This window comes from Arachis stenosperma, chromosome 5 (assembly GCF_014773155.1).
Source record: "Arachis stenosperma cultivar V10309 chromosome 5, arast.V10309.gnm1.PFL2, whole genome shotgun sequence".
Taxonomy (NCBI): domain Eukaryota; kingdom Viridiplantae; phylum Streptophyta; class Magnoliopsida; order Fabales; family Fabaceae; genus Arachis; species Arachis stenosperma.
The window spans coordinates 129,720,843-129,734,915 of NC_080381.1; the positions used below are offsets into that span (position 1 = coordinate 129,720,843).

The 14,073-nt window shown below is 32.9% G+C and overlaps 1 protein-coding gene across 2 annotated transcripts; it reads left to right on the forward strand.

Annotated features, from left to right (window-relative positions):
* Positions 1 to 427: 427 nt before the first annotated feature.
* LOC130979460 (protein FAR1-RELATED SEQUENCE 5-like) lies at positions 428 to 5,015 on the forward strand. 2 transcript variants are annotated; one of them, XM_057902907.1, is made up of 4 exons: positions 428 to 625; positions 2,069 to 4,306; positions 4,489 to 4,627; positions 4,702 to 5,015. In XM_057902907.1, the coding sequence occupies exon 2, from the start codon at positions 2,083 to 2,085 to the stop codon at positions 3,406 to 3,408; it is 1,326 nt and encodes a 441-aa protein (XP_057758890.1). In that variant the 5' UTR covers positions 428 to 625; positions 2,069 to 2,082; the 3' UTR covers positions 3,409 to 4,306; positions 4,489 to 4,627; positions 4,702 to 5,015. The 2 variants fall into 2 exon arrangements, with proteins under 2 accessions (XP_057758890.1, XP_057758889.1); XM_057902906.1 differs by having other exon boundaries at positions 4,496 to 4,627.
* Positions 5,016 to 14,073: the final 9,058 nt, after the last annotated feature.

Genomic DNA, 14,073 nt, shown 5'->3' on the forward strand with positions numbered 1-14,073 from the left:
TTTGCTTCTTTAGGTGATGAAAATAACGTGGATAGTATTATTTGGTGACGTGTGTCTTTGGCATAGTTTTTCAAGAGACATTTTCTGACTTGAGTCAGTAGTGCCTCTGGAACTGTTCTCTTCATAACATAATTAGCTCAATGTAAATGAACTTTAATGAACGTGATTTGTTTGTTGGGCTTTTTTGTGGGCTTAGATTTTATTTTTATCCTTCTATAAATATAGAGTTCATTTTTTGTTATCACGTTAGTATAATTTCCAAAATTTTCACGGCCTCATGGAGAGAAAATAATTGCATAACCCAAAAAAAAACCAGAGATAATAATAAATAATAATAATAATAATAATAATAATAATAATAATAATAATAATAATAATAGTAACGATAAAAAAGAATACTCAAATTTTTTAATCTAACCCTAAATTACGTCTACACATAATCAGTAATTCAGAATCCACTCAAATACCTCTACCTTCATAGCAACCACCTTCCTCCCACTTCCCTCCATCAACCAGAGGTTGCCGTCGCTGGCCGCTCATGTAACTGTTGAACACGCCGCTTACCTCGCCTGGTCGCCCCTCCAGTCTCTAGCCTCTACTCATCTCGCCGTCACTCACCTCTACGGTAAGCACTCCTTGACTCCTCTCTCAGTGGCCACTGCTTGCTGCTTGCTTTGTTTTAGTGCTTCGCGACTTTTATTTTTTATTTCTTCTTTCGTGCTTCAATGGTTAGTGAGTTTTAATTGGTTTAGTTTAGTGCTTCTTGCTTAGTTGTTGATTTTAGTCTTCCTTATTTTTTTTGTCTTGTGAAAAATTAAAGAAAGAAATAAGAAAGCAAATACCTAAAAAGAAAAAGACAGGGGGTTTCTCTAATGAAGATTCACAAATGGTCTTGGAGGTTGAATCCAATTCACCATTTCCGCTTTACTAAAAACTCCAATCATAGCAAGAAAATCAGCCTCATTGTTTGCATCTTTATGAATAAAATTAAACCCCACTTTTTATCCGTGATTTAGTCATTCTAAACTAAATTAAATTGGTAATCTGATTTGGTGTTGCTATAATGGCTGCTTTTAGTCAGTTAGTAGTTGTTAAATGAGTAAATTCTAAACTAAATCAATTTTTTTTTATTTTCATTCTCGGAAGGGTTCATTTTTTTTGAACGTTTATGTTGTTTTATTATTGACTTTGAATGAATTTGTATACACTGTAGCATGATCCATTTCAAGCATATGATTTCGTAATGTATCTCTTTCAATTTACAGGGGAAATGAGAAAACCAACGGCAACCTTTTGATTTATTTCTCCAAAGTGATTAGCTGCTTTACTATAACTCTTCTCAAAATTTTGGCACTGGTTTCTTATTTATTTTATTTCTTTTAAGAGTTGTTCTTGCAATTCCAAACTATGAGGTGGTTCAGTGAAGCCTCTTACTCAAAGTACCAATTCCAATGTTCGAACTGTGTTTGGAACAAATATTTTTGGATTGGATTTGACTTGAAAAGAAGTAAATTGGAAATGAATTAGTGTCTTTGGAATAAATGGTAGTAATTGATTTGATTTAAAAATTGATATAATTAATTAGAAATTTCTTTTATTTTGAAGATGGATAGAAAGCATGATCAACAACCGCATTATATTGCTAGATTTGAATGTGGATTTAGCATTTGTGTGTATTTTAGTTTTCTTTGGTTATAAATTTTGATTTTTGAATTTGAATGTGAAATTTCATTGATAAAATATAGAAAATTATGTTAAATTCTAGAAGTTTGAAATTTATTATCATATAAATTAGTGAATTTAAATATTTAAAAGTTTATATTATATTTTTAATATTTTTTAGTTTGTGTTCTGTTTTGAAGAATAAGCTAATTAGCTTGTGTTAGTGGATATAAGTTAGTTGATTTTTGTGAGTGTAGTATTATGGCAGCAACAATGGGGTTTTAATAGGTTCTTTAAGTGGATTTATCTTATATTATGGCCAATATACTGGTTGCTTGATTTATTTGTTCATGAACTGTGGTGTTAGTAACTTTATCTTGTTTACCTTGTTATACTGAATTCATAGGGTGCATTCTTTACATGGAGGCTCTATCAGCAGATTGCACAACTGATTTGAATAATGAGTTTGAGTGGTCTTCAGAGGATGAAATAGATGATGCTGAAGGGTTAGAGTACGGAGACATTTTGGGGATGACTGCTGGAGACATAATGAGGATGGTTTTCTGCAGTGATGACGGAGCTTATGAGTTTTACAGGGTGTTTGGTAAATTTCACGGATTTGGCATTCGAAAGGGTGATTGTGGTAAGGATGATGACGGAAGGTTGATTAGGAGGAGGTTTTTCTGTAATAGGGCAGGATTGAGGGAGCATAAACACTACAACCGAGTTGATAGGCGGCGGGAGCATAAGCCTGAGACCCGCACAAATTGTGATGCAAAGTTATCAGTTTACCTTGATATCAATAGCAATGTTTGGAGGGTTAGGAAGGTAATATTGGAGCATAATCATGATCTGACACCGGCAGGAATGGTGCATATGATACCAAATTTTAGGAAAATGACTGAATCAGCAAAGGCACAAATTCATAGGATGCAGGCTCATGGAGTCCCAACATCTAAAATATTAGGGTATATGGCTGGCCAGGCAGGTGGTTATTCCTTCATGGGGTTCAGTAAGAAAGATGCATATAACTATGTTGACCAAAGTAAGCGTGCCAAGATAGTGGATGGGGATTCTAATGCCGCAATCGTATACCTAGAGGGAAAGGCAGTTGCAGACCCAATGAGCATGTCAAGATACAATTTAACTGAGGATAACATGTTGGCAAACATGTTTTGGGCCGACGGAGGTAGTAGGACTGATTATCAATTTTTTGGGGACGTTCTTGCATTTGACTCAACGTATAAGAAGAATAAGTACAAAAGACCATTGGTGATATTTTCAGGTTCTAACAATCATAAACAGACCACAATTTTTGGATTCGGGCTAGTGCTAGATGAGAGCATTGGGTCGTACAAGTGGCTTTTAGAAAATTTGCTAGAAGTGATGTGTAACAAGATGCCTTCGGTCATTGTCACCGATGGTTGTGACTCAATGAAAGCTGCCATAAAGTCCGTTTTTCCGGAGGCAACCCATAGGTTATGCGCGTGGCACATGGAAAAAAATGTCACTGTGAATGTTAAAGATGCTGGGTTGCGTCAACTTTTCAAAAAGTGGTTGTATGCTGATATGGAGATCGAGGATTTTGAAGAAGAGTGGGCAGCAGCTATGGAGGAGCATGGTTTGCATGACACCTTTTGGTTTAGGAAAACTTATGAAAAGAGAAGCATGTGGGCCAATGCATACCTTCGCGACAAGTTTTGTGCTGGGTTTCGGACAACTTCTCGGTGTGAACTCGAATGTTAAAAAATTTTTAAAGTCAAGACACAGCATCCTTGAGATGGTACAAAACCTTGAACTGCTTGTGCGAGAGTATCGGAATAATGAACTACTTGCACAATTTAGATCAATAAATGGTGTTTCAGTGATGACTACTTGCCTAGACCCCCTTGAGAAGTTTGCTGCGAGTGTTTATACACGAGAGTTGTTTGTTGATGTGAAGAAAGAGATAGAAGGTGTTGGTGCCGTGAACTTCGTGGCAAAAGTGAGACGATCTACCACGATGGTGTACACGTTGGAGGAGTATGGGGAGCCCGGAAGACACCTAATTGTGTTGTATGATAGGGTTTTTAGCAATCTTGTGTGTCCCTGATATTTTTGGAACAAAAAAGGGTATCCATGTCGACACATGTTCTTCGTGATGAAATACGAGCACCTAACAGAAATACCTGACCAGTTGGTGTTGAAAAGATGGAGGCAAGATGCAAAGTCATTGGAGCACTATGTTGAGGTTACAGACGATGGTAGTGAGAGGAGTATTTTACTTCGACATGGGGCACTCCATGCTGCGTCACAATGGATGTTGTTTGTCGGGTCAAGAAAGTCGTCATTCTTCATAAAGGCGATTAATGGGATACGTGCAATATGTGAGGATCTTGAAGCAAATTGCAAAGATTTTACCGGTGCAAAGAAACAAACGAACGTGTCTCATATCAATGACCCGGTTGTCGTGAAAACGAAGGGAGCTCCTCGGGTGAAAAGGCAAAATGGTAAGAAACGACGGTGCGGCAAGTGTAGGAAATTCGGTCACAACAAAAGACAATGCCGGGGTCGGGGTGAGGACATGGCATCGAATCGTGAAGAGCAGTTACAAGAGGAGGGAGTTGCTGGTTTTGGACCGGAAGGGTTATCCCCGACGGAATTTGTGAGTCTTCTTTGCCTTCAACTTAATTTTATTATAGTAGTTGATTATAAGCTTGGTTAGTTTTGTATGCAGTACATCTATTAGGTGCGATGAATTATATTTGAATTGTGATTGTTTATGGTGGACCATGCTTATGTAAGGGTCTTAAGGTTTATTCATATATTCTAATTGAAATTATCAAGCTTGCAGGTTCAATGTTCAATATCGCCTGCCAGTAAGAAGGAGAGGAGTTGGGAATATTCACGTGGTCTGAATGCTGATGGCCACAGTGAGTTTGTCGACCAAGCTGCTAAGGAGAACAATGGGGATCAATTGATGCAGGTACGCACATTCTAGTCATAAATTGATTGTATTAACATAGGTCGACTTAGTTTCTCACCTAACTCCATCGACAGATGATGAGCAAGATTAGTGCAATGAGTGCAAGGCTGGTAGACATGCTTGGACATCGTTGTTGAAAAAGGTGGTAACGAAAGCATCGTTCTGATGAATCTAAGTGGAGGGCTGTTTGTTGCTGTGTTTCCATAATCAATAGAATAGGGCATTGGACTAGTGAAACTTATTGCCTTGTATGAGCCAAATTTCTTATTAGACAACTAGATTGCACAAGTTATGAATTATGAATGTTCCAGTCATATTTACTCTTTTTTTTTGTATTGACACTTGGCCTTTATTTCATGGTTATACATAGAAATGAGAAAAAAAAAGTTTGGCCTTTATTCGATTTACTCCAATATTTCATTGCATAAAATAATGTAAAATTTTCCAATAATACATATAATGATTTAAAAAATAGAGATTTGACATTCACGATTGTGCCTGAAATGGTATAAAGTTTTCATTTGTATAACCAATAACTACACCAAAAAAACTATGCCCGAAATAGTATAAAGTTTCCATTTGCATAACCAATAACTACCCCCAAATAATAGAAAGATGTCTTGGTAAAGTAAATAGCATTACTATCCATGTATAACCAGATTTTAGGTCCACTACCACCTTTACATGCTTATGTTGTGGGGCTGAAAGAACAGCTTGGTTTTTTAGTTCCTTCGAATGGTCTTTCTACGTCTCTTGTTGGACATTAGCATTTTGCTATCCCAGTATTTGGTGCTTTGTTGGCAACAGCGTCTCTAAGTGGATTGTGTTCTCCCATCACAAGGTCAATCGCTATAGTCATTCTAGTTATATCGTTGACTATTACGTTATAAAAATCCCATAGATCATACATTATCATCCATTGTGAGACCTAGACACCAGAATCCAACCTATGAAAGAAGAAGATAATCAATAATGATTTAAAGAAAACAAACCAAACAAGTTAGCCAAATTTTGAATAGGAGTACCCAGATTGTTGTGAAATGCATGGTTCATACACCCTGAATGTCGAGATTGATTTTTGTGACTTGCTCTTGTCATCATAAAACTTGTCCTCACTTAACATGATGTCTAAAAATTCGGCCTGTTGAGAAAAATAGTAAATATGAGTTGTGGTTTGCTCCATTTATGATCTAATTAAAATACAAAAAAAAATCAAGAGTGTTATGTCTACACATACAACGGTAACCATTTGCTTCACCCTGCGTTGGCGTTCGTCTTTGTCCTTCAAGGAATCCAAATAAACAAGCTTACCCTCCAACATGTCAACTATCATAAGGTACCAATGACGCTCAATATAAATTAGGATATAAATCTGAAAGACAATTTCAAATGAAATTAGAGATGCCATTAAAGAATAATTTGACAAAATTCTTAAAAATTGGGATACACATACCTTGACAAGATTTTCTACCATACCCATGTACTTGGCCGCAATATAGTCAAGAGTGGCTTTGCAGTACAAATTTGGATCCAAAGCAATTTGTTTACAAGATAAATAATGTTACTAATTAATATTCGGTACATAGTGTGTGTTTAAATTACCATTTAGCAAAGGGTGTTTGTATTAAATTGATTTCACAAATTTATTGGTTTTAATAAAGAATGAGCTGGTGTTAATATGATTTGTTTGATAATTTTATATCAAAATAGATTATAATTATATAAATATTATTTAGAGTACATTATCCAAAATTACTTATGTATAAAAAGTAGAAAAAAAATATGAATTTTTATTATTTATGACCATATTATTTAAACACTTTTTTACTATAATTTTTTTGGATTGAAAATAACTCGATTTATATAGAGAAATTTAGTACTTTTTTTATTGTCATAATTTTTACGGTACTCTTTATTTGATACTCTTTATTTAGTATTCTTTTTGTATTTGCTTTGGCATTTATAATCGTCTTGCTAATTTATATTATAAAAAAAATGATAAATAAAGTGCAAATTAATTCAAAATCACATATTGAAAACCATATAAAGACTATAAAAAAATAAAAGTATTAAAAATATTTATTTATAAAGTATGATAATAAAAAAATAAATAAATACAAGATAAAGGGTGAATTTACCGCAAAAGTTGTTGGTAGCCACCACATACTGTCATTTCTACCAAATGAGACCATTCCAACCACCAAGTTCAGAACCTACAATGACAATTTAATTTTATGCAAGGATGGTTCTACTAAGGCATAAAACAATACATATGGTTCGTGGTCGAAAACACTTGGTAAAACAATAACAATGGAAAAAAATACATACATCATCCACAAGCTCCAACCCTGGACGCAATGTCCACAAGACCTCTCTGCTCCCAGAACAGTGGTCATTATCCACCAATATCTCACTACCATATGTAAGCCATAACACTTTTTTTAGTTTGCAATGAAACTTTCTAAGGTTCAATTATAAACTTATACACAAATTACAAATTTCGGGACAAACCTCATATCCAAATCTTTTCCGAAAATATAGCAAGCAACTGCTAGCTCAACACCAACAAATTGCATGTCCACGGGGGGCCAAAATGCAAGATCCATGCACTGCCACCAATCATGAGAGAAAAAATAAAATAATCGAACAATCCATACTTAAATAGAAGTTTAAAAAAGAAATCTTATCATCTAACATTTACAACTTACCTCGGGAATGGAGTCCATACATATGGGTGCTTTCGGCCGAAAGCCGGATGCGTCATTTTCAAATTTTTTCAGGATGGTCTCGACGACTGAAGTGGTTGTAACCTTTCCTCGTGTGGTTGAATACTTGGTCATGTCCTTTTGTTGTGGTCCACATTCTTTTTTTGTCGATGGTTTCCCTTGGAATGAATTTGCATCTTGAACCTCCTCAGTCAGTTTTTTGTCTTTCTTTCCAGACCTATCTCCAGCGAGATGGCTTGCAGTCAATACTTCAAGAATTTTACTATGTTGCACCATCAACTCAGTTAATGCTTGAATCTGTTTAGCTTGGGTACTCAGTATAGACATCACCATTTCATCCCTGCTCACCTTCTTGATATCATTCAGCGCTTCGTTCATCTGGTCGTCCACTCCACTAACGTCGTCCTTGACCATTGTATGTATGTCTCTAAAACCTCGAGTAAAGTGACTTCAATCATTAGACTCAATAAGATGAGATTCTAAACACGAATTAGTGTAAACGATGAATTAACCTACCTTAAAGTTTCAGCTTCTTTTGCTTCCTTCATTAGTCGTTGGCTTGCATTTCCATTTTCGTCCATTTTTGGAACTTCCATTTACCTTTTTCCAAGCTCTGAGAAGGTATGGAAGCGTGTTATGTAAGATTAGATACAAGGCACACTAAACTTTCATAAGCCATCGCCTTCTGTGTGATGGACCTCTTTTGTTTCACTTGGCATAAGGCCCACATGACAAGGCCCAAAAATTTGAGATCCATATTGTTACAAATATAAAAAAGAGACGTTTTATTTTCTTTAAAAATAATTAAATAACATTAACAATTTTTGCTACGCAGACTGATCCGACTTTTGACAAGACGTGTCACTTGCTCACTATCTGCCTCCATTTTGCCTTTTTATCGGTCAAATCCATTTCTAATCCTCCCATCCTAAGTCTATTCTCCTACATATTAGAACAAATAAACAAATAAATGTTTGACATCTACTTTTTATTCCTAACCACCTCTAACACACCCTAAAACTAGCTTTTTACTGCCAAAACTCCTATCACCAGTCACTTTTTTAGTTCTATTTTATTTTTTTCTCTAATCTTAAAATTCAAATATATATCTCTTATTTAATAACATGAGAGAAGAGTACTTTACTTCTTTTTCTACAATCCATTTAATAACATCATTTACCAGTCCAAATTCGTTTCCCGCTATCTAAACAAAAAACGTGATGATTTTAGCGGGTGGAATAATTTTCTCGTCCCTCCAACTTCAATTTTTGAGCATCATTTTATAATTTTACGCACGAAAATATTATTATTATTATTATTATTATTATTATTATTATTATATATTAGTAATAAAAATTTAAAATTTAAATCTGTTATTAACATAATAAATTTAATTTATTTTTAATATTTTAACTTATTATAAAATATTTAATTTAATATTTTTATATATTTCATGATTAATGATGAGATATTAAAAATAAATACAACTTATTACTTTAACAATAAACATATTATTATGAATGGTAAAAAATAAAAAATACATAAAATACATTATAATAAATTTAAAATTATTCCTTGGATATATACGTTACTATTAATGAAATATATTTTAATTATTTTAAATATTTTTTGTTATCTATTAAATATATAAAAATATATATATTAGAAGATTTTTCGTTATCTATTAAATATATAGTTATTTTTATGTAAAGTTACAATTTGAGAATTGTTAGAAGATTTGACAAGTTTGACTAAATCATCATTTAACGATTTTTAACTGTTAATTTCACATAAAGACAACTACTTATAAGTCTTCACTTTTAATAAATATATTATCACTACTTATTCATTTTTATTTAAATTTTGATATTAAATCAACTTTAACAAGACAAACATATGGTTAAATTTAATAAAATAAATATTTTAACATAAACCTCAAAAAAGTCATTTATAATTTATTATGGAGATAAGTACCTCTCTTTCGGTAAATGTCGATATGCCCTATTCTCAACCCTAAATTCTAAACCCTTTAAACTATTAAACCTTAAACCCTTCAAACCTTACCTTCCAAACTATAACCTTCTAAATCTTAAACCTTAAATTTCACCTGATAAACCCTAAACGCTATTCTTAACTTCTAATCACTAAATTCTACACACACATCAATTGGTTATGAGTTTTGATAATTAAAAGATAAATAAAATGTAAATTAGGATAAAGATACTTAACTTATGTAATTCATTGGTGGGAATTTCAGATAAGTGTTTGTAAATGCTTTGTTGCTTCTGAACCTCTGCTTTCTTATTGTCTTCATCCAATCTTGTGTGCTTCCTTCCATGGCAAGCTGTATGTTGGTGGATCACTGTTGTCAATGGCTACCATCCATCCTCTCAGTGAAAATGGTCCGGCTACAGGTTACCGTAGGGCTAATCATCTGTCGGTTCTCACTTGTGTCGGAATAGGATACATTTATCCTTTTGCACACTGTCACTACGCCCAACATTCGCGAGTTTGAAACTCGTCACAGTCATCCTTTCCCATATCCTACTCGGAATACCACAGACAAGGATTAGACTTTCTGGATCTCAGGAATGCTGCCAATTGGTTCTAGCCTCTACCACGAAGGTTCTAATATCACGTATTTGAATACTCTGTTGTCAGAAGAGACAATTCAGATCTGTGGATCAGAGACCCAAGAGAATATACTCCAACTGTCGTCCAATAACTACGTTGAACATCATGTAGACCGCTTTGCGTTTGTCAGGCACGTGGATCTTGGCTAAGCGAGTAACAAAGATAATGGGTGATTGTCACGGGTCACCCCTTCATTCCGACTTAACTGAATTAAGTACAAGAGTATATTTTGGAGAAGAAGTAGGCGTGAATTGAAATAAAACCCATAGTACTTGCATTGATTCATGAGGAACATCAGAGCTCATCACCTTAATCTCTAAGGTATAGAAACTCCACCGTTAGAAAATACATAAGTAAAGAACGTCTAGGCTTGGCCGAATGGCCAGCCTCCCCTATGGCATAATACGATCAAAGATGGATTCAAAAGGGGTTCCAAAGACTCCGAATACAATAGTAAAAAGTGTTATTTATAGTAAACTAGTAACTTAGGTTTATAGAAATTGAGTAACTAAGTGCAGATAGTGCAGAAATCCACTTCTGGGGCCCACTTGGTGAGTGTTTGGGCTGAGCTTTGAAGCTTTCACATGCATAGGCCACTCTTGGAGTTAAACGCCAGTTTTGCTGCCAGTTCTAGCGTTTTACTCCAGCTTTGGTGCCAGTTCTGGCGTTTTACGCCAGAAAAGGGTCTCTGGTGGGCGTTTGAATGGGCCATCAAATCTCGGGCAAAGTATGAACTATTATATATTGCTGGAAAGCCCAGGATGTCTACTTTCTAACGCAATTGAGAGAGCGCCAATTGGGCTCCTGTATCTCCAGAAAATCTACTTCGAGTGCAGGGAGGTCAGAATCCAACAGCATCTGTAGTCCTTTCTCAGCCTCTGAATCAGATTTTTGCTCAGGTCCCTCAATTTCAGCCAGAAAATATCTGAAATTACAGAAAAACACACAAACTCATAGTAAAGTTAAAAAATATGAATTTTGCATAAAAACTAATAAAAATATAATAAAAAGTAACTAAAACATACTAAAAACTATATGAAAATAATGCCAAAAAACGTATAAATTATCCGCTCATCAATTATGTATAAGACTTAAAATAAAAAATCAATAAAATTTTAATTCGGAAGTTTTATTATTTTAATCAATGTCAATTAACTTTTCTAAAATAGTTTTCTTCATTTTATATTTAAATCTTAAACCTTCCAAAAGTAGAATTTTTACAATTAAAAAACAACATTGGTTAATGTGGATAGTTAAAAGTTAGTTCGTTAACTATATTTTTTTTACTAATTAATAAATATATAATATATTTTTTTATCTCAACCAATTTTTGAAAAAATACTAATAATTTCACTTATGTTTAGAAAATTAGATTTCAGTTTGATAATTAACTAGTTGGCTAGTTTTTAAAAAGATCAAAATTCATATGTAGTTATTTTTATGTAAATTTGTAATTTAAAAATCGTTAAAAGATTTGACAAGTTTGACTAAATAATCATTTATTAGTTTTCAACAATTAATTTCACATGAAGATAACTACTTATAAGATTTCACTTTTAATAAACATATTACCACTACTTATTCATTTTTATTTAAATTTTGATATTAAATCAAATTTAACAAGACAAATATATGGTTAAATTTAATAAAATAAGTATTTTAACATAAACCTCAAAAAAAGTCATTTATAATTTATTATTGAGACAAACAAAATAAAACAAAGAGGCATATATATAATATTCTTTTACATTTTTAGTGGAGGCAAGTGCCCCTCTTCCGGTAAACGTCGCTCTCCCGCTATTCCAACCCTAAATTTTAAATCCTCTAAACTATTAAACTTTAAACCCTCCAAACTCTACATTTCAACCTATAACTCTCTAAATCTTAAACCCTAAATTTTACACAATAAATCTTAAACCTTATCCTTAACTTTCAACCACTTAACTCAACACATTCATCAATAAATTCTAAATTTTAAATTTTAGACCCTAAATCATAAATCTTAAATCATTTAGCTGAAAATAACCATGTCTAACATTTTCTATCATGCAACATTAACTAGTTCCATACATGTCACCTTTTACCAACTAACAAATAAATCATAAACTAAAACATTCCACCTCAAATAATGTCTCAATTTAAACTTAACATACTTCACGTGTCAATAATTATGAGATATGTCGTCCACTAATTAACTAAAATATAATTTTTTCCTCTATAAATTATTATACATTGCATTAAGCTAAACTAATTGCAATTTAAAGATGTTTACAACAACATAACACGACACCACATATACTAACTTTAAATGATATAATCACTCTCATAACTAAAATTTCTTAAATATTCATAATGTAATGATATACTCACATATGCATTCATCAATCCTAATAAAAATAGTCCATCAAACCTCATGCAACAAAATTTAACATTCTTATATTGTGTCTATTATTATTATTCGAAAATGTTTAATATTAAAAAAATATTAGTTAAAAATATTAAATAAAATAAATTCTGAACGCTTTTTTTAATTTAATATTATCGATTATTATTATTATCATCATTGCCATTATTATTGTTGTTGCTATTATAATCACTACTATTGTTCTTCATGTTATGGTCACTTTTTCCAATTTTTCACTCATTTAATTAGTGTTAGTTCCATCAAATTTTTGTTTACCAATAACTAATTTTTCCCAGCTTTAGTCATTGCTACTAATATTCCTCTTTCCTAATTGATTACCAAAAAATAAATTGACCCTAAACCCGTAACATCTTTTTTCTTAAATTTTAAAAAACAATGAAACCCATATCCACATTTTACATAAAAAAGCACTAGTCCATGCAAAAATGGCCCACAAATCAAAATCTTTAACATTTAAGATTAACTTAAGCTAATCACAATAAGATGAATGGCAACATGATGTACGCCTCTGACTTTGGTTCAGTAATTGTCGACCTTCATCCCAACATCGATACCACGTGTATAGAAAAAACTTTAGCCACGTACTTTCATCACCTAAATAATCAATATGCCTTCATCACCATAGTATTGGCCACTAAATATAACTTTGAGCAGTTGTGCAAATACACTACCTCCCTCCCCAAAATACACCTACTTGTTGATTATAGATGTTATAGTTGTCAAATTAGCATTACTCGCTCTCAATAACTTTCATCTACTGTAATAAGGGGAAAGAAATTAGAATAGGAAGAATTAATCAACCAGAGGGAAATTAGGAAGAATAAAAGGGAGAGAATAATTCCATTTACGGAATTCCAAAGAAGAAAAGATACAAATTATTCAATTCATACTTCCATGACTCTTACTACTATTCTATTTATAATAAATTCTACTCCTATTGAGAATTTTCTAATTGGGCTATAAGCCCATTTTTACTCCTTACATCTACCCTTTGGCATTGCCATCATGGCAATTAGGCAAGGTATTATACACATGTTCAACGTAATAAATACCCGCAACAAATCCTTAATAATCATGTAAAATTCATAATGAAAACTACAATGGATCCAATCCATTTAGCAAGCAATTCAAAGTCTACCTCCCCATGAATTGTTTGGTCCTTCCCTATTGAATGAAACTACACCAATATCACTTGTCAATAACACAAACAGAAACAGGACATAATAAGACATCGTAAAACCTTAAATTTGTGGCAATAAGACACTAACGTTACATGTAAATTATAGTAAACTGGTTCTTTTAAACACCTGCAGCAATTGAATTCTACTTCAGTCTTATGAAACCTTATTTCATTGTCATCGAGTACAAACTCCGATATTCTTCGATATGTAACTTTCTTAGTATTCATGTCTCTGGAGAAAGATCAGAACCATATGTATAAGAGTATGATGCTCTACTTTTGGCTTGAAAACAACAATAAAACTCTTTAAAGTCTGGAATTGATTTTCTCTATAGTTAATTTGTAACAATAAACCATTTAATTGGGTTAAACATCCGGTAATACAATACTGAGATAGATATGGTTGTCCAAAAAATACTAAAATCTTAAAGGTACCTTGAAAACTGTGAAGCAATCTAATTTAAATTTCCACTAAGGCCTA

Coding starts and splice junctions, on each gene's coding strand:
- LOC130979460 (XM_057902907.1), top strand. CDS start 2,083: ATGGAGGCTCTATCAGCAGATTGCACAACTGATTTGAATAATGAGTTT.